Source organism: Mastigoproctus giganteus, chromosome 11 (assembly GCF_048544385.1).
Source record: "Mastigoproctus giganteus isolate SK-2022 chromosome 11, ASM4854438v1, whole genome shotgun sequence".
NCBI classification, from domain to species: Eukaryota; Metazoa; Arthropoda; class Arachnida; order Uropygi; family Thelyphonidae; genus Mastigoproctus; species Mastigoproctus giganteus.
The window spans coordinates 150431279-150457539 of NC_143585.1; the positions used below are offsets into that span (position 1 = coordinate 150431279).

At 38.2% G+C, this 26261-nt stretch overlaps 1 protein-coding gene across 1 annotated transcript in view; it reads left to right on the forward strand.

The window, feature by feature from the left end:
• Nucleotides 1-26261, forward strand: part of SMC2 (structural maintenance of chromosomes 2) — a 640522-nt gene that overhangs the window by 591076 nt on the left and 23185 nt on the right. The window contains exon 22 of the mRNA XM_090385021.1: nucleotides 15051-15198. Coding sequence (XP_090241147.1) covers nucleotides 15051-15198 — 148 coding nt within the window. The remainder of the gene's footprint in view (nucleotides 1-15050; nucleotides 15199-26261) is intronic.

Genomic DNA, 26261 nt, shown 5'->3' on the forward strand with positions numbered 1-26261 from the left:
CAGATATTGTTAGGATATCAGAGATGTGGTGTCACTGAGATATAAGGGAGGCAGAATCGGAATTTGGGGAGTTTGTTATTTGGTTTTTACGAGCATTAACAACTAAGGCCATATTGCTCCGGGGATATGCGGTGGTCATTCCCTGACCTTTCTGCATCCTCTGTATTTGGTGGGCATGGGCTCAAACCCTGGTCTAATCAAGAAGCGTGTGCTACGCACTGCTGGTCCTGCCCACCTGGCTACGGAGGTGCCAATTTGGGGAGTACAATGTGTACAGAAAGGATAGACAGAATAGGAAGGGAGGAAGAGTTATGCTGTTAATTAAGAAACACGTAAAATACAAGGAAGTGCATCCAGCTGACATGGGCAGATAGTGCAATGGGAAAGCGAAAATGAGAAGGGTAGGAGTTTGTTATTGGCCTAATTACTCTGATGAGTACAACGAACAATTATACAGAGAAATAGTGGGCCAGTAAATCATAGTCTTTTAATGGAGATTGTAGCTTCCCAGATATAAAGTGGAACTTGTGGTTTTGTCACTCGCACACTAGCAAGGCTTTTGTTAATTTATTGGATGTTTGTTTTCTACAGCAGCATGTTAAAAGGGCAATGAGAGGGAGCAACACTCTTGATCTGATTATCAGTAGTGATTATTCATGTATTAAGAATTTGCAGATAAAGGAACCATTATGTGGCAGTGACCACAGTGTACTGCTGACTAGGCACCTGTGAGGTGATGTGATTGAGGTGTATAAAGCCTTGAATGGTTTGAGCATGCTCAGTGCTGTTGGGATTCTTTCTCTTGCTCAGAATAATCGCCTTAGAGGGCATAAATTCAAATTGAAGAAGGACAGTTGTAGGATGGATGTGTGGAAATTTGCCTTTAGCCAGCAGGTTGTTGATTGCTGGAACAAACTTTCATCTGTCGTTGTAGAAGTTGATAACTTAAATAGATTCAAGGCAGAACTAGACAAACATTTGGAGCGAGTGTTGGTAAATGAGGTGTTTTTTTTTTTTTTTTTAAAGGGAAAGATTTTTGCTTTCATAAAGGTGACTACTGTGGTCTTAGATATTTTTTAAGTTCTATACAGTGGGACCAACTGATGATGTTAACAACTGCAAATTCTGAATGGAAAGCATTCAAGGAAGTAATTTTGGAAGCTACTAGGTTTTTTGTTCTAATTAAAAAATAATGTTATAATTTTAGACCCAAATTTATGTCAGATGAACAATGAGACTCGTGGCAGAGAGGAAAAATGCATTGGATGCACATAAATTGTTAAGCAAAACAGAAGCATAGGGTAGATACAGCTAGTCTGTATTTAAAAAACAAAGGAGGTTAGGCAAGTGAAGGCAGATTATGAGAAATCTTTGGCAAAGGATGTAAAGAAAAGTGCAGGAGAAATTGTTGAAGTTAAACATAAGAAAGTCACTTGGGTAGGTGGGATCTATCCAGTTATATTAAAGGAGGTGGCAAATGAAGTAAACAAACCCTTAGCCATAATTTTGAGAGCATTCTTGGTCTCAGAGGAAGTCCACATGCACCAGAAATGTGCAAATATATCTCCAATTCACAGGGGAGGGGGGGGAATCAAGTGGTGACACAAGTAATTATAGCCCTGTTAGTTTGACTTCTGTTCCAGAGAAAATAATGGAGTTACTGGTTAAAGAAGCATTGCAGAATCACGTAGACAAGACAGCAGTAATAATTCCGACACAGCAAGATTTTATTAAGGGGGATGCCGTGTCTGACCAGTTTGATTGGATACTATGATGTGGTCACAAGGGAACTGGATGCAAAAGATAATTTTGATGTCATATACTTGGATTTGAGGAAAGCTTTTGATACTGTTGCACATGGAAGACTGCTGTACAAATGGGAGCATGATGGCATTAGATGCAAGTTGCTACAATGGATAAAATGATGGTTGAGTCAGAGAAGAGACAGAGTGGTAATCAATAGATACTGCTCTACTTGGACTAATGTTATTAGTGGTGTTCCTCAGGGTTCATTGTTGGGCCCATTGTTGTTTTGTATATTTATGAATCATAAACGTTTGCAGATGATACAAAGGTTGCCAGGGTTGTATTAACAGTAATGACAGTATGCTGATGAAACAGGATCTGGAAAAGTTGGGCAGATGGGCCGAAAAGTGACAACTGACATATTAAGCCTTTGATTTCCGAATATTTTCTAAATACAAAAGATAGAAAAACTGATTTAAATTACTATAACAGCTTAAACTATATGTTAAATTAAAAAAAAAAAAAAAAAAACCTCAAAATTATTAAAAAAAACTAACCTGCTACCAAATAGCTTCAGAAATACAATAATTTCTATGCATCCCATTCATTTTTCATCTCTGCCACAAGTCTCATTAGTTCAACTGACATCCATTTTGGCCTAAACTTTGAATGTTTCTTAATCGATGTGAAAAGCCTAGTAGCTTCCACGATTACTTCCTTTAATGCTTCCCATTTAGAATTTGCTTTGGTAACGTCATCAGTTGGTCCCACTGTACAGAATTTAAAAACTGTCTGCCCACTAGTCACCTTTTTGGAAGCAAAAACTGTTTCCTTTACCCCTGATTGTAGTAAAATCTTTTAAGTAAATCCCACATCATTACACTGTGATCACTGCCTCCCAGATCATGAGTATTACTCTCTCTGGTTGCCTCTCTAACGTGTTTACTGTAGAAAACAATCATCCAATAAATCCACAAAAGTCTTGTTAGTGTGCGAATGACCAATCCACCCACAAGTTCCAGTCAATATCTGGGAAGTTAATATCCCCCATTATTAGACATTCTGATTTATTGGCCCATTCTATTTCTCTGTACGATTGTTTGTTGTGCTCATTAGAGTCAGTAGGCCTATAATACGCTTCTACTCTCACTTTTGCTCTCCCAGTGCTTATATCTCACCAAACTGACTCAGCATTGCACTGTCCATCAATGTCAACTGGATGCACGTCCTTAGATTTTGTGTTTCTTAATTAACAGCACAACCACTCCTCCCTTTCTATCTTGTCTATCCTTTCTGTACACATTGTATTCCCCAAATTCCAATTCTGCATTGCTTATATCTGTGTGACACCATATTTCTGATATCCCAACAATATCTGTCTTTGATGTCTTGACCAGCACTTCAAATTCATCAAATTTATTTACTATACTTCTTGCATTGGTGTACATGCAAGTATATACATGCACCTATTCTAATTCTTAGTTACCCTAACACAGCCCATATATTTATCTGTTTCATGATAAATCCCACCAGTCCCTGAATCAATCCCCCCAGCACCCTGCCCGCGGGCCACTGCTTATTCTAATAGAAGCTGTGCAAGAATCACTTTCACCTCTGCCTGCAGCTACTATTAACCTTTTAGTCTGTGAATTTCACCCCAAGCTAGCAATTTTCAAACCCACCTAATGCTGCCTTGATAGCATCATCAAATATTCTTGCATCCCTTCTATTTAAGTGTATCTCATACCTGTTAACAAGCTCAGACCATGCTGAGAAAAAGTGTACCCATGACCCTTCACCCACTTATTGAAGTTGTTTTTGCTACTAATTTGTCCAGTAATTTTTGATTTCCTAGCAGTATTGCTAAAGTTGAACTGGACCTTGTTGTTTGTCATTGTGGGCGCAGTGTTTGTGCCTTTACTAGTTGGAGCCCACATACTGCAAAAAGTAAGCGATCGGCTTCTCACAACGACTTAATCTCAGCCTAAAGGAACATCCCTTGTTGAGTAAGTACTCTTTGTTTTTACTTTAACTGCAACCCTGCCATATCTCTCCCTGTAGTGATTAGTGCATTTTGGGTATGGTGCCATTGAAAAATAGGAAACCTTGCTCAAGCTGCGAAAAACCTTCCAACTGCCTGACAAAATGTACAGGATTATGCCAGCATCTTTTTTTTGTAGTGACATAAAAGATTTAAAACTGCACGACTTAGGAGGAAATCAAAATGTCGATGCATCCACTGCTGCAAACAAAAAATAGACTTGTCGGATATAGGTTGCATTGGCTTGTCCTTTGGCTCATTCCCCCCCCCCCCCCCCCACAATATATACCTCTGGAACACTGAATGATAATAATGACATCACCAGACATAACGATTCCACTCTCAGTGAACCGGCTAAAAACAGCAAGCTTTTCCCTTGGGTTACTGATACTGTACCCAAATGGAATAACAAGCTTCAGTCAGCTGCTCTTTTGTGGTACTGAGAAACTGGAAACCATTGAAGACATTTTAAGTGAACTGCACTCAGAATGTAGATCGATAAGGGAACGTCTCAGCCAGCTTGAAGACTACCAGTGAAAGTCCTTGGGCCTACTAAAAGGTCTCTTCTCCCAGGCATCCCTGGTCTATTTCACAGAAACACCCATCTCCCTCACCTAAGTCATCACTACAACCAGAAGTGGAAATAGTTGACAATGCCTATAGTGGCATACTAAAATCTGCCAAACGGGACGAATGAAGCCCAGTTCCAGATGTCCATACCAGCACCGATGCAAGTGTCCCCACACCAATGGCATTCCAGAAACACCAAGGCCATCTTGATTGGCACAAGAATACAAAATTGCCAAGTTACTAGCAATACTCTCTCTCGTATATTTTCCTTAGCAGGCTGGATCCGTTGACAAAAGTTGAACAAATAGATGCACTAGTGTAGGAATTATGCATACCTGATAAGCCTTTCAAAATCCATACCAAGCATCCCTCTTATGCCTTCTTTAAGATTCAAATTGATGGGCCCAATTACCAACAATACCTCAATGCGGAATACTGGTCCAGAAGCCTGTTGGTGATGCCATACTGTGGAAGACTAAAGGCTCAGAACTCATCAAGCCCGAACCCCATTCCACAACAAGGCACAATTGTGTCAGCATTGCCACATGTCTTCTCTAGCAGTCTCCCAAATTATATCTAGAAGTGGGTGCAATTTGTGGATATCTAGCATGGTGATGATGAGCAAACATGAGACTGACGTATTCAAGTTAGAGTATCCACAACTGGGCCTATTGAACACGACATCAGTCCCCGGACGAGATTTCAGATCATTATATGAAAATCAGATACTGTTCAGAGGGTAATCTCATCCTGGTACAACCCTCTGTGGAGGGTTGTACCAGAATCATCATCATCATCAGCCATTTTCAATCCACTGCAGGATGAAGGCCTCTCCAGCAACTTTCCAGTTCCTTCTGTTTTGAGCACTGGCCATCCATTTACTACCCAAAAACTTATGAATTTCATCTATCCATCTCCGCCTTTGTCTTCCAGGTTTTCTTCTAGCTCCTCTTGGGTACCATTCTGTTATTTTCTTAGTCCATCTGTCATCATGTCTTCGAGCTATGTGTCCTGCCCAAGACCATTTTAGTTCTTTAGTTTTGATAAGAATGTCCTTTACTTGAGTTTGCTGCCTAATCCATGTGTTTCTATTCTTATCTAACAGTCTGATTCCCAGTATAATTCGTTCCATTCTTCGCTGTGTAGTTCTCAGCTTCTCTTCCATTCTTTTGGTGAGTGCCCAAGTTTCACTTCCATAAGTCATGGTGGGGAGTATACATTGATTCATTATTTTACGTTTCAGACAAACTGGGATATTGCTCTTCAGTATGTGACTATATTTCCTGAATGCTATCCATCCAAAATTTATTCTTCTCTTGACTTCCAGCCATTTATCATTATTACAGCTAATAACTTGTCCCAGATAAGTATATGACTCCACCTTTTCAATTACTGCTCCTTCAATCATTATTTCCCTTTCCGTGGCATACTTGTTCATCATTACTTTTGTTTTAGCCATATTCATTTTTAGTCCAAAATCCTTACTAACTGTTCATAACTGATTAAGATTTACCTCTAATTCTTTGGGATCGTGGCTTATGACCACAATGTCATCTGCAAATCATAAATGGTTTAGGTACTCTCCGTTCACATCGACTCCTTTCTGCGACCAGTCTAATCTTCTGAAATCTTCCTCAAGGGCAGCAGTAAACAGCTTCGGAGATATTGTGTCTCCTTGTCGAACTCCTTTCTCGATTTTAAATTTCCTACTGTCTTTGTCTAGTCTAATAAAGGAGGTAGCATTCTCATATATTTTCTTCAAAATCATAATATATGGGGTATCTGTGCCTTGTCTTTCCAGTGCCCGAAACATTGCCTTATGTTGTATGGAGTCAAATGCCTTTTCATAAGCCACAAATGCCAGGCATAATGGTGTTTTATATTCATTTGCTTTCTCCATTAGCTGTGATATTACGTGAAGGTGATCCGTAGTTGAGAATCCTGTCCTAAAGCCAGCTTGCTCTTTCGGTTGATTCTCATCAAGTATTCTTTCTAATCTGTTAGTAATGACCCTTGTGAACAACTTGTAGATGTGGGATAACAGGCTAATTGGTCTATAATTTCCAATTTCTGATTTATCTCCTTTCTTATGCAGCAAAACTATGATTGCATTATTCCACTGCTTAGGCGTCACACCTTTTCTAATGCACTTTGTGAAGAGCCTTGCCAGTTTTTGTGTTATGTCTCTTCCTCCCAATTTTAACAACTCTACAGTAACTTCATCTTCCCCCGGGGCTTTCCGATTCTTCATTTTCTTCAATGCGTGTTCTACCTCATCAGGAAGAATATCGGGTATGTCGTATGTGTTGCTACTTTGCAATCCATCTTCCCCACTGCTGGTATCATTCCCTAGTTCCTTGTATAATTCTCTATAGTAGTCTTCTGCTATTTGAATTATGCCTTCTCTGCTGTTTATAAGTACACCATTGCTATTCTTCAGTTTCAGTATCATTTGTCTTTCTGTATTACTGCTCATGGCTGCTGATTTAAATCCTTTGTTTTCCCTTAATGCTTGTTCTACTTTTCTTGTGTTAAATCTTCTTATGTCCTCTCTGAGTCTCTTTCTAATGGCTTTGCATAAGTCAGTATATTTCTCCCTGTCAGTGTTTTTCTTGCTCTTCATTTGTCGTCTTCGGTTCATCATGACAAGTGTTTCTTGACTAATTTTTTCTTCTTTGGATTTCTGTTTCCCTATAGGTTTCTTGGGCTTTATCACTTTCAGAAAGTTGTAATATTCCTCGTCGATATCTTGGTCCCGAGCAGTCTGCAGAAGCTCAAACTTGTTCTTAAGTTCCAGTACATACTGCTTTTTCTCCTCCTCTGTTATCTCAAAGACCTTTGTGTTATTTACTCGAGTCAGTTTTTTCCTTTCCTTTCCTACATCTATATCAAGTGTACATCTTACCATTCTGTGATCACTTCCAACATTTACCTTATTCAGGACGGTAACATCATTCACAATATAGCTTCTGTTAGTGAGGATGAAGTCGATTTCATTAGTTGTTAATCCATTTGGACTCTTCCATGTCCACTTTCTGTTCACCCTTTTCTTGAAAAAGTGTTCATTACTGACAGTCCTTGAGATTCTGCAAATTCCACAAGTCTTTCATCTCTTTCATAAATTCCAAAATTTCCTATAGTTCCTCTTTCTGTGCTGTTTTGCCTTTTTCCAACCTTAACATTGAAGTCCCCCATAGTAATAGTGTAGTGGGTTTTCTGCTCATCTAGAAGACTCTCAATTTCGGTGTACATTTCTTCAACCTCTTCATCATCATGGCTCGGTGTTGGTGCATAAATCATTATAATCTTTAGCTTGTACCTCTTAGAAATCTTGAGTATTAGTCTTGACACCCTTGGTGATGTACTTTTGAATTCCAAAATGTTGTTTTTAAAATCTTTATGGACCAGAAACCCAACTCCACCTTCACTCCTTTCACTGTTTCCATTGGTGTACAGCAGATTTCCACTTGATAAACTTATAAGTGATTCATTTCTTCTTCTTGTTTCAGCCAAACCGATGATATTCCAATTCACATTTTCTAATTCCTTTTCCAGCTCTAATATCCTGTCTTCACCGATGAGTGAGTGATCGTACGTTATAACAGGCCAAGTTCAATTTCCTTGCATGGCAGCCAGATCGTACCCAGGGATTCTTAGCACCCTCTGCTTCCACTCTGATCCTCTCGCTGCCGTAAGAGGGATAGTGAAAGCTGCTGGGGACTGAGGGCCATTTGTATTGTTGTGCTGTCATGTGCTGGAGGGTTTGGTCTTTTCCTCTTCACGCTGACCAGGCGTCTTGAAGAGAACCACTCTACACGTTCGTTGCCACCTAAGTGACGTAACAGGGCTTACCATCGAGAAGGTGTGCATGAGTGGATTTTAGGGAGGCAGGCCAACCGGACTTCTCCTAAATCTTCTGTAATAGAGAGATATTGGATCCATCAGTGTTTTAGGCTGAGTGTCTGATAACACACAGGATACCTGTTCCCCTCTAAGCAGTCTCCCAAATTATATCTAGAAGTGGGTGCAATTTGTGGATATCTAGCATGGTGATGACGAGCAAACATGAGACTGACTCTATTCCAGTTAGAGTATCCTCAACTGGGCCTATTGAACACGACATCAGTCCCCGGACGAGATTTCAGATCATTATATGAAAATCAGATACTGTTCAGAGGGTAATCTCATCCTGGTACAACCCTCCACAGAGGGCTGTACCAGGATATCTGATGTTTACTACAAAATATCAGTTGTGCTAAAACCAAAAACAAACTAGGTGGCATACTTGATTTACTTTCCAGTGCAGAGTACGACTTTATAATTTTGATTGAAATCTGACTCAGAGATGAAATGGAAATTCCTACCTTCACCTCAAATCTTGGTTATCACACGCTGGCTGGTAATAGAATTGGAAGACACGGTGGTGGTATAGCAATCTGTCAAAGGACAATTAAGGCATCCACTTACCCAGGAGGAGACATAGAAGCAGTTCTTGGAATCTGCTGAATTGTTGTATATGGTTTGTTGATCTCTGTGTGTGTGTGTGTGGCATTTATTTTCCTCAACCAGTTTCTGAAGATTGTGTCCTCAATCTGACAGCATGGCTGTCATCGACAATCAATCATTGTCAAAAGCTCATCATCCTCAGAGACTTTAGCTTTCTAATGCCAGCCACAAAGAAGCTCCTAGGTATACTGTCATTAAACATGTGGAAAATGGGCATTGGTCTTATTCATGTTCCTCCATCACATGGTGATGCCACCCATAACCGAGAACTTCCTCCCATCCGATCACTGCAGGTACCTAAGGATGAACGTATGCCAGTACAAGCTACAAACACAGTATACAATCCAAAATACATCAACACTGGAAAAGTTACTACTCTTTTCCAACTTTACTTATAGAACATACTGGCAGAGCTTAACATCAGTGAGGCTGCCTACTGATTTTCAAGATGGATGAAATTCACTGCTAGGTCTCCAGTATCCAAAACATGTATCCTTAGTCCTCACTCAAAGCCGTGGTGGAATGACCTGACTAAAGCCTTTAGGGAAAAACAGGCAACCCATGCCTCCTACAAGAAGTTGCCTTCACAACACTCAATGCCAAATTTTCCAAAGCAAGGATGGATTTCCAGAAGAGGAAACAATCAACTGTTGGCAATTTCATGAATGTGCTCCACTGGCCAGCTATCCAGGCATTTGTGGTTCACAAGTCATGCTTGTACCCCCCCCCCCCCTTAAATGCCCAGGAATGATGTGGCATGTGCTGCATTTTAAGAGAGATCACTGTGTGTCCAAAGCATATTGTTATTTGTTATTTGGTTTTTTTAGGAGCATTAGCAACTAAGGCCATATTGCTCCGGAATATGCGGCGGTCATTCCCTGACCTTTCCGTATCCTCCGTATTTGGTGGTGACGGGCTCGAACCCGGGTCTAATCAAGAAGCGTGTGCTACGCACTGCTGCTCCTTCCCACCTGGCTACGGAGGCGCCCCAAAGCATATCTTTGGAACGAAACGCTTAACGTTTCTTCACCTACTAGTCATAAAAATAATCAATTCGCTACCTAACAAGTCCACTACTGGAAAAATTGCTTCTTATTTCATCAGCAGAGAGCTCACCCATCTCTAAAACAAAGTACTCAAACATGAACAGGTGCCTTCAAGCTGATTATCTTACAAAGTTATCTCAGTTCTGAAGAAACCTCATGCGAAAACACCATCTGACTTCAGGCCATTATCAATTGCTTCTCCCTTCCTGAAATGCCTCGAGAAGTGCATCTATAATGATGTAGCACTCTCAATTTTTGCACATAGGCCCGAACATACCCATTATGCCATGCCTAATAGATCTACCGTAACCTGCCAAAAGTCCTTATCACTGAAAATGCTTCATGCCTTGAATTGCAACGAAGATGTGTGGAAATTTGCCTTTAGCCAGCAGGTGGTTGATTGGTGGAACAAACTTCCATCTGTCGCTGTGGAAGTTGTTAGATTAAATAAATTCAAGAAAGAACCGAATGGATAGGTGAAATGAGGTGGTCTTTTTTTTTCTTTCTTTCTTTCTTTTTTTTGGCAGATGATGTATAAGCGTACTTACTTGCATCATATACTAATGAACCTAAATTTCCAAAAAATTGTTGTTTTGCTATGGCTCGTGATTTGTGCAAAATGTTGAAGAAAATGGTCGACATTTGTCTTTATGGTATTTAGAATCATTAGAATTTAGAACTCTGAATTAAGAATTGGACAAAGCACCATTCCAGTAGTAGCAGAGACAACATTCGTTTAACTTGTATTCAACAAAAAGTTAGCATTCCTCCAACATATTTGTCAGCAATGCACAAAGTGTATGAGGGCTGAACATTCTTGGTGCTCTCTTCTGCTTCTTGGGTGCAGACCAATGCACTTGTGCAATCAGAATTAGATTATAGGTCCACCAGAAGTATAGGTCCACAGAACCCACACTGAAAAAGTCCACTTTGGACCACTTAATTAGACTTGAATCATCTATTCGCGTGATCTCCTAAAAAGAGAGCACCAGGAATTTATCTTCTTTGACATGGAAAAAATATGACACAACTTGGAGATTTGGAATTTTGAAAGATCCCTTATAACTTTGGTCTAAGAGGTCACCTTTCCACTTTTATTGAAAACTTATCTCTTCATCTTTTCCAAGTTCAAGTAGGATACATCCTCTCTTAGGTCCCATTGCCTGGACAATGGTTTCAGATTCTCATCAGAGAAGACTGTGTTTGCATCCATTTTTATTATTTTTATTGCATGCATAACCTTCACCCCAACCCTGAATTAAGAATTGGACAAAGCACCATTCCAGTAGTAGCAGAGACAAATTTCGTTTAACTTGTATTCAACAAAAAGTTGGCATTCCTCCAATATATTTGTCAGCAGTGCACAAAGTGTATGAGGGCTGAACATTCATTCTTGGTGCTCTCTTCTGCTTCTTGGGTGCAGACCAATGCACTTGTGCAATCAAAATTAGAGATTATAGGCCACCAGAAGTAGCATTCTTCGGTTACTTGACCCCATTCACTGTCAGGCTATTCATACTGCTACTCATACTTTCAGAACATCTCCTGTCCAATGTCGAAGCTGATGAACTATCATTTGTCACCTCACTGGAAACAGTTATCTTTGAAATATGCTGCCAAACTGAAATCCCTGCCAGACCTCGTTATTTAACAAGGCCAAAATACTTAGTGTCCAACGTAATTATACACGACTATTAATTGCAGAAACCGTAGAAATTAAATTACATGAAAATTCTGTTAATGTTCGTCATCCATATCTCATCGTGGGCTTTTACGTGCATGCGCGAAGACAAATAATCCCTAAGTTTATACTCACCCCTATTCAGTAATTTTCATTCCTGTGATCACGACTTACGGTCGAAAGGTGCTGTCGGCTTCAGGAAGGAAAATCATTTTGCAATTTTTTCGTTAAATTCTTTTAATTAATTTTCTTATTTTTAATTGCGTTAAATTGATTTTTAATTTTGTTAAATTGATTTTTAATTATTTTTAAATTATTTGTTACTGTAATGTAAGTTTTTCGTTTTAATTTCTGGAGAGTATCATACGGAAGTGTTCTACATACTATATTGAGGTAAAGTTCTCTTATTATTTTACAAATATGTTAAGATAACATCCTGATTAAAGATTTGATTACAGGGAGTGAATCAGTTTGCAATAATTACCTTTAAATGAGATACAACTGTGGTGGGGAGAGCAACTGTCTGACAAGCAGGTTAGCAATATAGTGGACAGGCCCCACAGGCTGCCCGAAGAGCAATGTACTGAATGGTGCCGAGATGTTTTAAAACACTCTTCCTGATTTATCTTTCACCATATGGTTTGCAGAGGAGACTTTCTTAGGTAACTTCTAGATAGTTTTTTTTATACTAAAATGGATGTAGTTCATGATTGTGGTGCCCTGTGGTCTGAATCAGTTTTGAATAGCAGGTCCCAACATCCTATCAGCCTAATTATTGACCTGACTTTATCAGTTATGTTGTGGGGTGTGTACTGGGAAGGCAATCCAGCCATGATCTGATTAGTGCATTTTAAAAAATGGAGTAGCAAGTTTCTGCCTACACCCCAGTATGTAACAGATGCTGATCAGATGGTATTTAAATACTGATTAGATGGTAACCCAAAAGCCAATGGTATTTGTAACTAGTATTGTATTATTCTTTATCCCCAATACTTTTTTTTACCACTTATCCACACTCTTGCCAAACAAAGCTTCAGTTATGCAAGTTGTAGCAACTGGAGACTAGGCACCTGCAAGGTGATCTGATTGAGGTGTTTAAAGCTTTGAATGGATTGAGCAGGCTCAATGCTGAGTAGGCATAAATTCAAATTGAGGAAGGACAGTTGTAGAATAGATGTGCCAAAGTTTGCCTTTAGCCAGCCAGCGAGTGGTTGACCGTTGGAACAAACTTCCATCTGTTGTGGAAGTGATAGGTTAAACAAATTCAAGGAAGAAATAGACAAACTGTTGGAGGGAATGGATAGGTAAAATGGGAAGATTTTTTTTTTTTTTTGTTGATGCTGCGTAAGCTTGCTTTCTTGCATCATTTGCTAATACTAATTCAGGATTAGGATGTAATGCATAATTTGCAGAAGTCAATGGTGGTGGTGGTGGAATTTTGTTCTAAAATTAAGTGTCCATTTTGCATAATCCAGCATTCTAGTTTATTTATCACAACCTGGAGCAGTCTTTCTAATGTATTCCTGTTTTGAGTGCCAGGAGATATTGAGGTCATATGAATACATATGCGTCTACAGATCACACTCATAGTATGTTACTTTCTCTGATTATAAATAATGTTGCACTGAGAACTGACCCTTGAGGTACAACCCCCATCTTGAATGTGCATGGAAGATAATGGGGTGTGATTTACAAACCTGAAAGATGCTTAGATGGATGATCAAAGGCATTTCTCTGTATTCAGAAATGACATAACGAAATGTTGTCTCTCTATAAATGTATTTTGAATGTTATCCTCAGCCTTAATATGGATCCAGAACGGGTTGGGTTTTTTTTTTTTTTTTTTTTTTTATAAACATACTTCTGTTCAGTCATAATGTTCTGCGATTCCAAGATCTGTGTGAACCACTGAGTAGAATTTTGCTTAAGCAGCTGGTGAAGGAGATTAGCCTATAATTACTTCGTAATGAGGGAATCTTTCCCAGGCTTTGGAAAATCTAACACAGTTAACCAACCAAAGTACCTAAAGCTTAGATAGACATTTTCATTGTTAATCATCCTGTTGTAAATGATCAAAAAGAGCTGAAAGCCTTTTCATTTAGGCTGGGGGTGTCCAGACCACACAAGTGTGGCCTATTCCTTCATGTTGATGATTGTTCAAACAAAAATTCACTGGCGTGTGAAAGTACCAACTCTCACACACCAGTGGATTTTTGTCTTAATGAATTTAAGGAAGAATTACACAAATTATTAGAGGGGATGAAAAGATGTGGTGGGGAGGTCCCCCCTCAATGCTTAATAGGTTTTTATTTTGCATCATTTGCCACTACTGATACTAGCTTTATTTGTTTATGAATTAATTTTACTAAGTTTTTAGGCATGTTCACATATATGTGTGTCTGTATATATGTACTTATGAATATGTACATATATGTACATATATGTATGTCTGTACATATTCATAAGTACATATTGTCTTCACCACTTCCATCTGTCTGTCCACATCTAACAACTTGACTCCCTCTGTATGGATTTTTCATGAGATTTTATATTTACGTCTTTTAGAAAGATTTGTTAAGCTATCCTGAATTTAATTAAAATCAGACAGATAGAAATTTGACAGTTATTTCCTTTTTCTGTGCAGCATGTATGAAATTTATAGATTAAATGTGGTTTTAATTCAGTATTGTTAGCTTCAGGCACACTTGGTGTGCATTATCATATACAGCTCACGAATGTTGTGTCACTTGTAAAGAGATGTAGAGACAGAGGAGGAAGAATAGACTTAAAAAAAAAGTATATGGGGGAAATGTTATTCAGTTATAATTAAAAAGAACAGCTGTGTTTAGAAAACATTAATCTGTAAAGTTTTATTAAGTCCTTTAAGTTATAATCTTAGTAATTAATTGATAAAAAAATGATATTTGCTGTTCACTTATTTCATCACAGAAAATGGGGGTAAAAATTAATTAATTTATTAAAACAAAATGTTGATTGCATCTGAAATAAAGCACTGCATACATTTACTAACTTGTTTTTATCCATATCAGTTTTCAGTTACATTTATTTTCTTAGAACTTCTCAAATATCAGTGAAACAGTTTTTTCTTCTTTCTTCTTGTTTTCAGAAAAAGAAATCTGTGCAATGTGCCTTTTAAATCATGTTTATGTTTTTAGGCTTATGCTAGAAAGCAAGGTTTGCTTAGGTATGACTTTCATGTTATTTTTTATTAAACTTCTTCAGGAAGTGTTATTAACATGCAGGTGAGTTAATTTTAATTAATGCATATTAAATGAATTTCAAATTTGTAACAAGTTGAGAAGCTGCACCTACATTATATCAGTTTGATTGTCAAATATGGAATAATACTTATAGAAGGTGTATTTTTGATTATTAAAAAAAAAACATACCAGTGAAACTACCTTTATTTTATTTTATTTATTATTTTTTTTTTCTACAGATCACTCGTTGCCCTTTCCTTAATTCTTTCCCTATTGCTTTTCAAGCCAGCACCAATCTATATTTTAGATGAGGTAGATGCAGCTCTAGATCTTTCACATACTCAGAATATAGGTCAGATGCTCAGAACTCATTTCAAGCATTCACAGGTAAAAAAATATCACACTTATAATATAATATGGTACATTAAACCCTCACTTTAATGGAACCTTGTAAAGTAACTGCATTTTTTTCATTTGTGTACCACTTCGAAAATATTTACTTATGAAAATGCAACATGCATCAATTTGAAATAAGGCCTGTGTGAACTGTGCTGCATGTGTCCCAGTGTAATGGTAATGTGTCAAATGTCATCTTGTTAAACATTGAACCATGCTTCCTGTACTGGACAACAGAAGTAGAGGTCAAATGTGTTCGATGGCTGATAGATCTATGAACATGCAGGACAGACTAGCATATTCACATTACATGAGTACTGTTGGCAGATGAGAGCTCTATATGGGTGGGCATTATCCTGCTAGAAAAATAGCATTTGGGCTGGAGTGTAGAAATGGCAGAAGCATAAGGCTTTATAAGAATGGTTTCTGCATAATGCCTTGCTGTCACTTCATCAATATTGATCAAAAGAAAATAGCTATTAGAACTAATGGTGCTCCTTACCATGATTCTCAGGGTAAGCTGACCTGTATCAAGAACCAACCTGATATGGCACTATGACACTCCCTGATGCAGAATGGATTATTTCTGTCCGCCTGATGTGTCTCCAGATCTGCATATGGCCATTGCCGGATCCCAAACAGAAGTGCAATTCATCATTAAAGACAACACGATACCATTCTTGTTCATAAGCATATCTCCCTCTACCACTTCACATATGCTGACAATGATGGTTTAGCATCAGAGGCAAACAAGGAAATAGATGGCGAAGTGCAGTCCCTACTTCTCACAGCCATCTGCTGATCATGCTCCCTAACACAGACACAAACCAAGATGGCATTACAGTCATGATGGAGATCTTGCTGGTGGTGACAGACATTTCCTGTCTCTAGCTGCATTGATCCTGATATTATGATATTCTTCTGATACCACTAGAGCCCTGGTGATGTGTATTTTATCCATTCTTGCCAACACTGCCAATCTTTTTGACATCATGACTAAATGGCAAGTTGCCATGTTGACCATCCAGCTTCTGATAATGCAGTGATCTGACTCCGTACATTGTTGATGGGCAATGGGTTTGGGTAATTGGTTCATGTATACTCAAAAATCACTGGTCATTCCACTGATATCTGCCACTCCACTTACTTTCAAAGGCATAATTGTAATTGTCATTATTTATATTGCACTGTGTTCATTATGCTTTCACAAGTATGTATTCATGGGCCAATTTTCATGGTGTGCAAGCTGAAAAGCATACTCTTTCTACCTGAATGAGCTAACTAAAGCCCTGATTGAAGAGGCCTTTAAAAAATCCTACAGTTTGGAGAGGTCTAGTTAAACTACACCTCTCCAAATGAACAAGTGGCATAAACCACTACTATAATGGAGGATGGCAGGCTATTGTTCTGGTACCTAATAAGAGCTTGTTGAATGTCCTTTGTTTTCATCTGGTCACGACTGGAAGCAAACATGGGGCTTTCAACCACTTTGTTGAAAGCCCCATGTTTGCCGGTTGTTATTATTGGCACTCACAACAAGACAATGTTCAATGTTTATTTGGGAATTTCATATTTTAATGTCAGTATTTTACTAACTTATATGCACTGCTCATCACTGAAATTAGCATTAGTAGCAAAAGAGGCAAGAAAGTAAGCTTAGGAAGCATCAGCCAAAGCACACCTTCCATATCACCTATTCATTCTCTCCAATAGTTCTTCATTGAATTTATTTAAACAACGACTTCCACACATCTATTCTGATGGCCGTCCTCAGTAGTATAGAAAATGGTAATTCTAGAACACTTTTACAAACACACATGGCGCCTCCTAGCCAGGTGAGAAGGAGCAGCAGTGCGTAGCACACGCTTCTTGATTAGACTGGGGTTCGACCCCGTCACCACCAAATACGGAGGATGCGAAAAGGTCAGGAATGACCACCGCATATTCACAGAGCAATATGGCCTTAGTTGCTAATGCTCCTAAAAACCAAATAACAATAATAACAATAACAACAAACACACACAAAAAAAAAAAAAAAACTCTGAAGCCACCCCCATTTTTCTTAAAATCGTTAATTTTCCTAAAATAAAAATACAAAAATCGAAAAATTAAAATTATTTACATTTTTAATGAAATAGTGTTTTAAGCTCATTTTTTAATTAAAAACCCCTATTCTAATCATGTACACTAATTTTATACATCCCTCTCAATAAGATCAATCATCTAACCTACAGTAAGTTTACTGTTGCACACATAGCTGATAAAATATACTTCTCCACTTATCAACACTTAAACACTTGAAACTCTTCATAACCCCAGGGGTGGGGCTCCCATCTGATGAGTATGGACTTGGCAAACCCAGGCTCCTGAGCTGGATATCATCATTCTTCTCTTTCTTGGTGATTCCTTTCTGCTTCTCTTTCTGTCAGGATTTTTTTTTTTTTTTTTTGGCTGGTGCAGCATAAGCCTCAGGCTTCCTTTTACCATATGGCTGATAATAATAATACCCCTATGCTATTATAGGTAAATAAAGGTGACAATATGTATTAAATAGGAAACATTATTCAAGCTAATATGAGATAATTAGAATCCTCATTAAACTTTCAACTGCTATAACTGCTTAACCAATTATCTGATTTTATGAGAATTTCAATATAACATGTCAGAATAAAGACTATTTTCAGGCAACACAGCAATCTTCAGGGCAGGATGCACTGGTCTGACAGGAGTTAGTAATTGTTGGTGACTCAATTGTCAAGGAGACAGGAAATATATTGTGCAAAAAGGATAGGTGGAACAGGAACAGGTTATGTCTGCCAGTGGCAAAAGTAGATGATGTAGAGAAGATATCATATTGTTCTGCAATATCACCCTTTGATATTGTAGAACAATATCAAAGGGTGATATTGTTCTACATGTAGGCACTAATGACATTAAGAGTAGGAGATCTGCAGCCTTACTTAGCAAGTCCTTACAGGTCAATGTCGGAAAAAAGTCAGGAGTTACGGTTAAATTTGAAAGTGTCTGCAATTCTGCCAAGACATGATAACAGGGAGTATATGATGAGAGCCTTATCAATCAATTCGACCCTGGAGAGATTGTGCAAGGTCCGTGGGATAGAATTTTTCTCAGCCTACTCTGTGCTTGTTAACAGGAGAGATCGTTTCTACAGGATGGGACACACTTAAATAGAAAGGGTGCAAGAATATTTGCTGATGCTATCGAGGCAGTGGTAGGTGGATTGAAAAACTGCTAGCTTGGGGGAGGGGGATTCACAGACTAATAGATTAACAGTGGCCACAGGCATCAGTGAAAGTGATTCTTGCACTGCTTCTATTGAAATGAGATGCATCCTGGAAAGCAGGGTGCTGGGATTTTCAGGACTACTGGGAGTTACCATGGAACAAGTAAATACAGGTAACCCTTGTATAACGCAGTAGTTTGGTTCCTACTAGATCTCGTGTAATGCGAAACCGTGTTATACGTGACTAAGAACCAGTACAAAAAGGGGGGTTGTGTTCCAAAAGCTAAGACCCCAGGGGCTCATATCTGGTGAGTATTGGCTTGGCACACCCAGGGTCCTGAGCTGGATATCATCATTCTTCTTTTTCTTGGTGATTCCCTTTTATTTCTGAACCTTGTTCTCTCTCTCTCTCTCTCTCTCTCTCTCTCTCTCTCTCTCTCTCTCTCTCTCTCTCTCTCTCTCTCACAGGGTTAAAAAAAAATAACTATCATAAACTTAATTTTTATAGTAGTAAATAACTTAACTTTATTTTTATAATAGTAGTAACTTAAATAGTAATAACTGAACAAACATCTTACCTTACAAACTGTGATGCTTATATGTCAGATAATGTATGTTCATTTAATTTTCTTCCTCTTCATCGGTGCTAAGCACAATCTCTTCTGCAGTCACGAACTGCCCGCTTCAAAGTCACAATTTTTTATGGTCTCAAACAAACACAAGTTCAATAGCACAGAACCTAACCCAGGGATCTCCCAACAAAATACAGTGGACCCCCGCTTTAAAGATATTAAGCACAAATTTAACATTATTGCCTTACCAATTAAATGATAAGTGAAAATCGGCAGAATATTTTCCTGTTATCAAAATAAAAGTAAATTTAGTCGATCGGGCTAGCTGGACGGGTAAAGTACCTGACTGGCAACCCAAAGGTTCGAATCCCGCCTCGGACTTGGATCAGAGTAGTGCAAAAGCTTTGGGAGGTGCATTATGGCCACAGAAGCCGATGCTCCAACAACTAACAAAAAAATAAAAAAATAAAATAATGTAATTTTACGCTTACATACATATCTTAATTAATACATACTGTAATATGTACTTGCTAACTGATTGATATTTTTGTTAACTGCCTTTTTTTTTTTTTTTTTTTGTTTAAATATTTAAAACAGCAAAAATGATAAGCAATTAATAACAGAGAACATGTCACACACAAGTTGCAACAAACACAGTATGCACAAGTGAGATACTGAAAAGTTATTTGTTTTTTTATATGATTGATTATTTCATGGAAGGGGAAACACATTTCAGCATAATAACCTGAAAACCCACAGAATTCCAGCTATCGGTACTATCGCAAATGCAAGAAGATCGAGTTTACTACTCGTTTATAATTGATTACACTAACAGAATAGACCAATAAACCAGAAACAGCAAATTGTTTTTATTGTTTTATGGTAGTGACTTCCAGAAATCTGCTTTAGAGAAATATCACAAAAGCAATAACAACTAGCAAGTCAACAGCAGGGATTCAAAAAAAAGGAATGGGAACGTTGAAAATTATATCTAACATAATAGCCGGGTTTTCCCACCACAAAAATAACATGTTATGCAAGATTTCCTGCAATTCTCTAACCTTGTTATATAAGTACCAACCATGGTGTGGGAGGATTTCCGCAATTTATCAATCGTGTTAGAGCAAAACCATGTTGTAGAAGTACCATGTTATACCGGGGGGGGGGGGTTGCCTGTAAATCGGCTGTGTCAGGAAAACTAAAAGTAAGACATGTACACCAATGCTAGGAGTATAGTAAATACATTCGATGAATTTAAGGTGCTGGTGAAGACATCGATGGTGGATATTGTTGGGATATCAGTGACTTGGTGTCACACAGAAATAAGGAATGAAGAATTGGAATATGGGGAGTATAATGTGTACAGAAAGGACAGAAAGGGGGGGGTTTGCCTGTAAATCGGCTGTGTCAGGAAAACTAAAAGTAAGACGTACACCAATGCTAGGAGTATAGTAAATACATTCGATGAATTTAAGGTGCTGGTGAAGACATCGATGGTGGATATTGTTGGGATATCAGTGACTTGGTGTCACACAGAAATAAGGAATGAAGAATTGGAATATGGGGAGTATAATGTGTACAGAAAGGATTGACAGCATAGAAAGTGAGGTAGGGTCGTGCTGTTAGTTAAGAAACACACAAAATCTAAGGAAGCGCATCCAGCTGACATGGGTGGACAGTGCAATGTTGATCAAGTTTGGTGTGACATAAGCACTGGAAAAGCAAAATTGAGAGTAGGATGGTGTTATAGGCCTAATGACTCTGATGAGTACAATGAACAACTATACAGATAAATAGAATGGGCCAGTAAATCAGATTTCTTATAATGGGAGATTTTAACTTTCGAGATATTGACTGTAACTTGTGGGTTGGTCACTTGCACACTGACAAGATTTATGTAGATTTATTGGATGGTTGTTTTCTACAGCAGCATATTCGAGAGGCAACTAGAGGAAGTAATACTCTTGATCTGATTATATCAGCAGTGATTCTTCATGCATTAAGAATCTGCAGTTAAAGGAACCATTAGATGGCAGTGACCACAGTGTGCTGATGTGATTTTCTTAAAGATGTAACTACCATCATTGGTAAAGGGGAGGGTTTTTGCCTTTGTAAAGGTGACTACAGTGGCCTCAGACAGTTTTTTTTTAAATTCTGTACAATGGGATCAACTGATGATGATATCAACAGCAAATTCTAAATGGGAAGCATTCAAGGAAGTTATCTTAGAAGCTACTAGGCTTTTGTCCCAACTAAGAAGTACTGTTCAAGTTTTAGGCATAAATGAATGGCAGACGAACTCATGAGACTCATGGCCAAAAATAAAAATGCATGGGATGCATATAAATCATCAGGTGATATAGAAGACTATGATAGATATAAGTTAGTTATAATCAAGTCACAAAGGAGGTTAGGCAAGCAAAGGCAGAATGGAAGGGGATGAATCAGATTGGTCCACTTAACAGAGATGATTCGATTGTTGATGAATCTGCTGAGGTAGCTGACAAACTGAATGAGTATTTTGTATCTACATTCACACATGAGGTCTGTAAGGAAGCGGAGGCCAGAAGCATATCAAACTCTAGCAGGGAACTAAATTATTTTGTAATAACTAAGAGCAAAGGGGAAGATAAATTGTTCAAATTAAACATAAAAATGGTACCTGGGATGGATGGAATCTATCCAGTTATATTAAAGGAGGCAGCAAAGGAAGTAAGCAAACCCTTATCCATAATTATGAGAGCATCCTTGGACTAAGGAAGGTCCCCATGGACTGGAAATGTGCAAATGTGTCCCCAATTCACAAAAGGGTTCAACATGTGACACGAGTAATTATCCAAATATGGAGGATGCAGAAAGGTTAGGAAATGACCACCGCATATCCCCGGAGCAATATGGCCTTAGTTGCTAATGCTCCTAAAAACCAAATGACAAACGAGTAATTATAGACTTGTTAGTTTAACTTCTTTTCCAGGGAAAATTATGGTGTCACTGGTTAAAGATGCATTGCGGGGTCATCTAGACAAGACCAGTTATAGTTCAGACACAGCATGGGTTTGTTAAGGGGAAGTCTTGTTTGACTAATTTGATTGGATACTACGATGTGGTTAGAAAGGAACTGGATGCAAAAAATAATTTTGTTATTGTATACTTGGATTTTAGCAAAGCTTTTGATACTATTGCATATGAAGGACTACTGTACAGATCGGAGCAGTATGGCATTTAAGGCAAGTTGTTGCAATGAATAAAACGCCCAGTGTTTTCTGTATTTATCAATGGTATCGATGAAGGTATATCAGGATTAATGTATAAGTGTGTTGATGATACGATGCTTTACAGGATCGCTACTGACAGTGATGATAGTATACTACTTCAACAGGATCTAAAAAATTTGAGCAGATGGGTTGAGAGGTAGCAACCGAAGTTTAACATTGACAAATGTAAAGTACTACACTCAGGGTAGTAGAGAACGAAAGAGACCCCGGGGATACTTGTGCAGTCAGATATGAAGTTTTTTGGACAGTGCAGACAGGCTGTAAGAGTAGCTCATGGTGTCTTGTCAATTGCCTTTAGTCAGCTGGTGGTTGCTAGTTGGAACAAAGAACAAACTTTCATCTGTCGTAGTGGAGGTCGAAAAGTTCAAGGCAGAACTAGACAAGCATTTGGAGTGAGCGGATGGGTGAAATGGGAAGGGTTTTTTTTTTTTTGCTGATGCTATGTTATCTTGCTTTCTTCCATCCTATGCTGATGCTATAAATTAAACTCATTGAATGTTCAGTATTATAAACATTCAGTATTATAACAGAACATTCAATAAACATATTGAATGTTCAGTATTATTTTGTAACCTATGGTAAATTAATTTTAAATCATCTTTTAAATCAAAAAGCACCTTAAAACTATAAGCCTCAAGTTGCTAACTAGTTATCTGACATGAAAGTTAGCAAGTGCATCATTTCTATATGCAGCCAGATACTAAATAACTAGGAATTGGCATCATTAAGTATATCTCGTATTGCGAATGCCTTCACAACAAGTTACCATGATTATTGCACTACCTCGAATAAGTATTTATTTATTCTTGACAGATACCACCACCCAGACAGCACCATTTTAAGCTTGGCTGCTCATCGGTAGGTGGGCAGATACCTTGCTGATGTCATTTCCTAGTTACTTAGTAACTGGCTGCATGTAGAAATGATGCACTTACACGATTTAGCAACCTGAGGCTTTTAGCCCTATGATCTTAATTACTTTCTCACCACTAGGCATCTCTCCTATTGTGGATTTATACTTTGCAACTGGGTTTTCATCATTATTGCATCACCAGGGTATCTGTCACCAGAAGAGGAGACAACAAAACTCCAAAACAGTGTCGTTTGGGTGATTGTAGTATCTGCCAAGAATAAGCAACAGTAGTCTTTTCCATTTGTGAAGCGTTACTTATTTGAGTTAGTACAATATTGTGGTAACTTGTGTGAATGCATTATGCAATATACTTAATGATGCCAATTCCTAGTTACTTAGTTGCTGGCTATATATAGAAATGATTCACTTGCACATCATATCACATCATATTTTAAATTAAAATTTTTAATATCAGTACCAAATAAGGTTTGGTACTGATATCAAGCAGCATCTTCACTTTTGAGGATTCAGTCTACCAGCAGGTACATGGCACTGCTATGGGTGCCCCTGTTAGTTCCGTAGTAGCCAACCTCGCCATGGAAGATCTGGAGGAGCAGATACACCGGAACCCACCTACACCTATTACAACATGGTGTAGATACGTTGACGATATTTTTACCGTAATACCACGTGGCTCTGAAACAGCACTACTGGAATACCTCAACTCCCTATCTAATTTCATCAAGTTTACTATAGAGTCAGAGGTGAACGGTACACTCCCGTTCCTGGACGTCCTAGTGCATCGCGTAGGCCCACATCTAGAGACTTCAGTATACCGCAAACCTATGTGGTGCAGTCAATTCACTAACTACAGATCCAGCCACGCACCAAGCCACCTCAATAGCACTGCCCGCACCCTATTCTCCAGGGCTTGGAGCCATTCCAGCACTGATACAATTAGGCGTAACGAGATCTCCCGTGTGAAGGCGGACCTAACCAAATGTGGTTATCCATCCCATGTGCTAAGCAGATGCCTATTACAGGCAGAAGAACTCACATCCAACCCAAGACCACCGAACCAAGTTGGTATATCGTCCGCCTACATTCCCTATTATCCAGGCGTGTCAGGACGGATCTCAAAGGTCCTTAGAAATTTACAACATCAGATGTGTGCAATTACCCTGCAGGAACCTACGTTCACTTGTCTCCAGCGTGAAGACCCCTGTCACACCTGTCTTACGCAGCAATGTAGTATATCGCATCACCTGTAACAGTTGCTACATAGGAGAAACATCAAGGTGTCTCCAAGATCGCCTTACGGAACACGACAGAGCAATCCGGCTTGCCGAAACAGACCAGTCCGCGGTCGCGGAACATTTTTGGGCCACCAACCACGATCTTGACCCCAAACGTGACTTTGAAATAGTAGAACACTCACGACACTTTCGCCACCGCCTATGGCTAGAGTCACTCGACCTAGTAAACAATCCAAAGGCATTAAATCGCCAAAAAGGCATACGTCTACACCCCATCCTAGAGACAACCGTTTTAATGCTAGATGATCAGTGGAGTAGAAAGCAGCGCACATCCGTGCAACAACAATGACGCATGATTAACGTGCCTCACTCAGCTCATTGCACTTATCCGTTATTTTTTGTATTTAAATGTCAGTTGATGAAGAGACATGCGTCTCGAAAGCTACTGTTGGTATTATTCTTACATTAAACTGGATTTATAACTTATACGTGTATGTTATTAAATAAGGTTTGAATAAACTTTTCTGGCTTATAAATTTGAAATAAATTTCTTTCCTCGTCATAAACTTCTGCTATGAGACGAATGCCAGTGTCTTTTTTAATAGTGTTGAATTTATTTGCATGGTATTCAAAGCCTATTCTTAAATCCTGTGTATTAAGAATATCTGCCATTTAGTTTTTTTTTTTTTTTTTCAAGCTGTTTTATTCCATACATAATATTGCTTGTATATATAAAACTAACCATTTATAATTTTCGTTTATGAATTCATCTCTTACTGCAGAAGTTTCCAAACTTTCTCGGTTCAGGTGCCCTTAGTGTCTCAATTTTTTCACAGTGCCCCTAGGCATAAAAGTTCCGTTCATTAAGTAGTTGGGTCCAAACAACTTAATAAGTAATGTTGAAACTGTGAACTACCTAAAGCTAGTAGTTCGTGCGGTGTTCGACAGATGTTGAGTATCCCTGAGTTTCCATTGAAAATTTAAAATATCCTGCGGTGCCCTTGTGAGTTTGCTGCGACGACCTTAGGCGCCGTGCCTCAGTTTGGGAACTACTGGCTTAATGAATGATTTAAAAAAACATCACACCAGTTTATTTTCATTTTATGTATGTTAATAAAATCCTCACTTAAAGATTGGTATTTAGCTGTTTCCAATCTAATTTGTCTAATAGTTGCCCAATGACACCTTATGATAACTGTTGATATTTAGTTATAATTGTGCATATCTAGTTCATCCGTGAATTCAGAATAAAAGTAATACTAAGTGTTTGAAATTGAGTTCCTTTTTCATGTTTAATGTTGCTTCGAATTCCTGAATAAATTCACAGTTTAACTTATTGGCATGTTCTTTAGTAAACTCTTCAGACATAACTTGATGTTTAGATATTAGATTCCAATCAGTCTTTTCATGAAATTCTTCTATAAAACTTTCTTAGAGTTTTTTTTGTTTAGAAATAATATTCCAATTGTGATAATCCTTAAATAGTCTAGCTAACTATTTAGAGAGAGTGGGATCTCTAGCCACATCATCCCATTTTATAATATTAGGTTTAAAGAGGTAGGTAGTCTTTGGGAATTTTCATTTAATTATAAACTTTTTTTTTTTTTTTCTTTTTTCTTTCCAATTTAACTGTTGACATAATCAGAATGCTTGCTAATGTCAAAACATATTATTGGATATGTGTTTTTGATATTTAATAAACAAACTGAAAATAATCAAATGAGACCTTTGTTATAGCACATCTTTTATTCCTGCAGCTAAAAAACTTAAGTAATCTTACTCATTTTCTTTATAATTTATTTTAAATTATTCATGTGGGTATCTTTTACCTCATACATCAACATAACATGATTC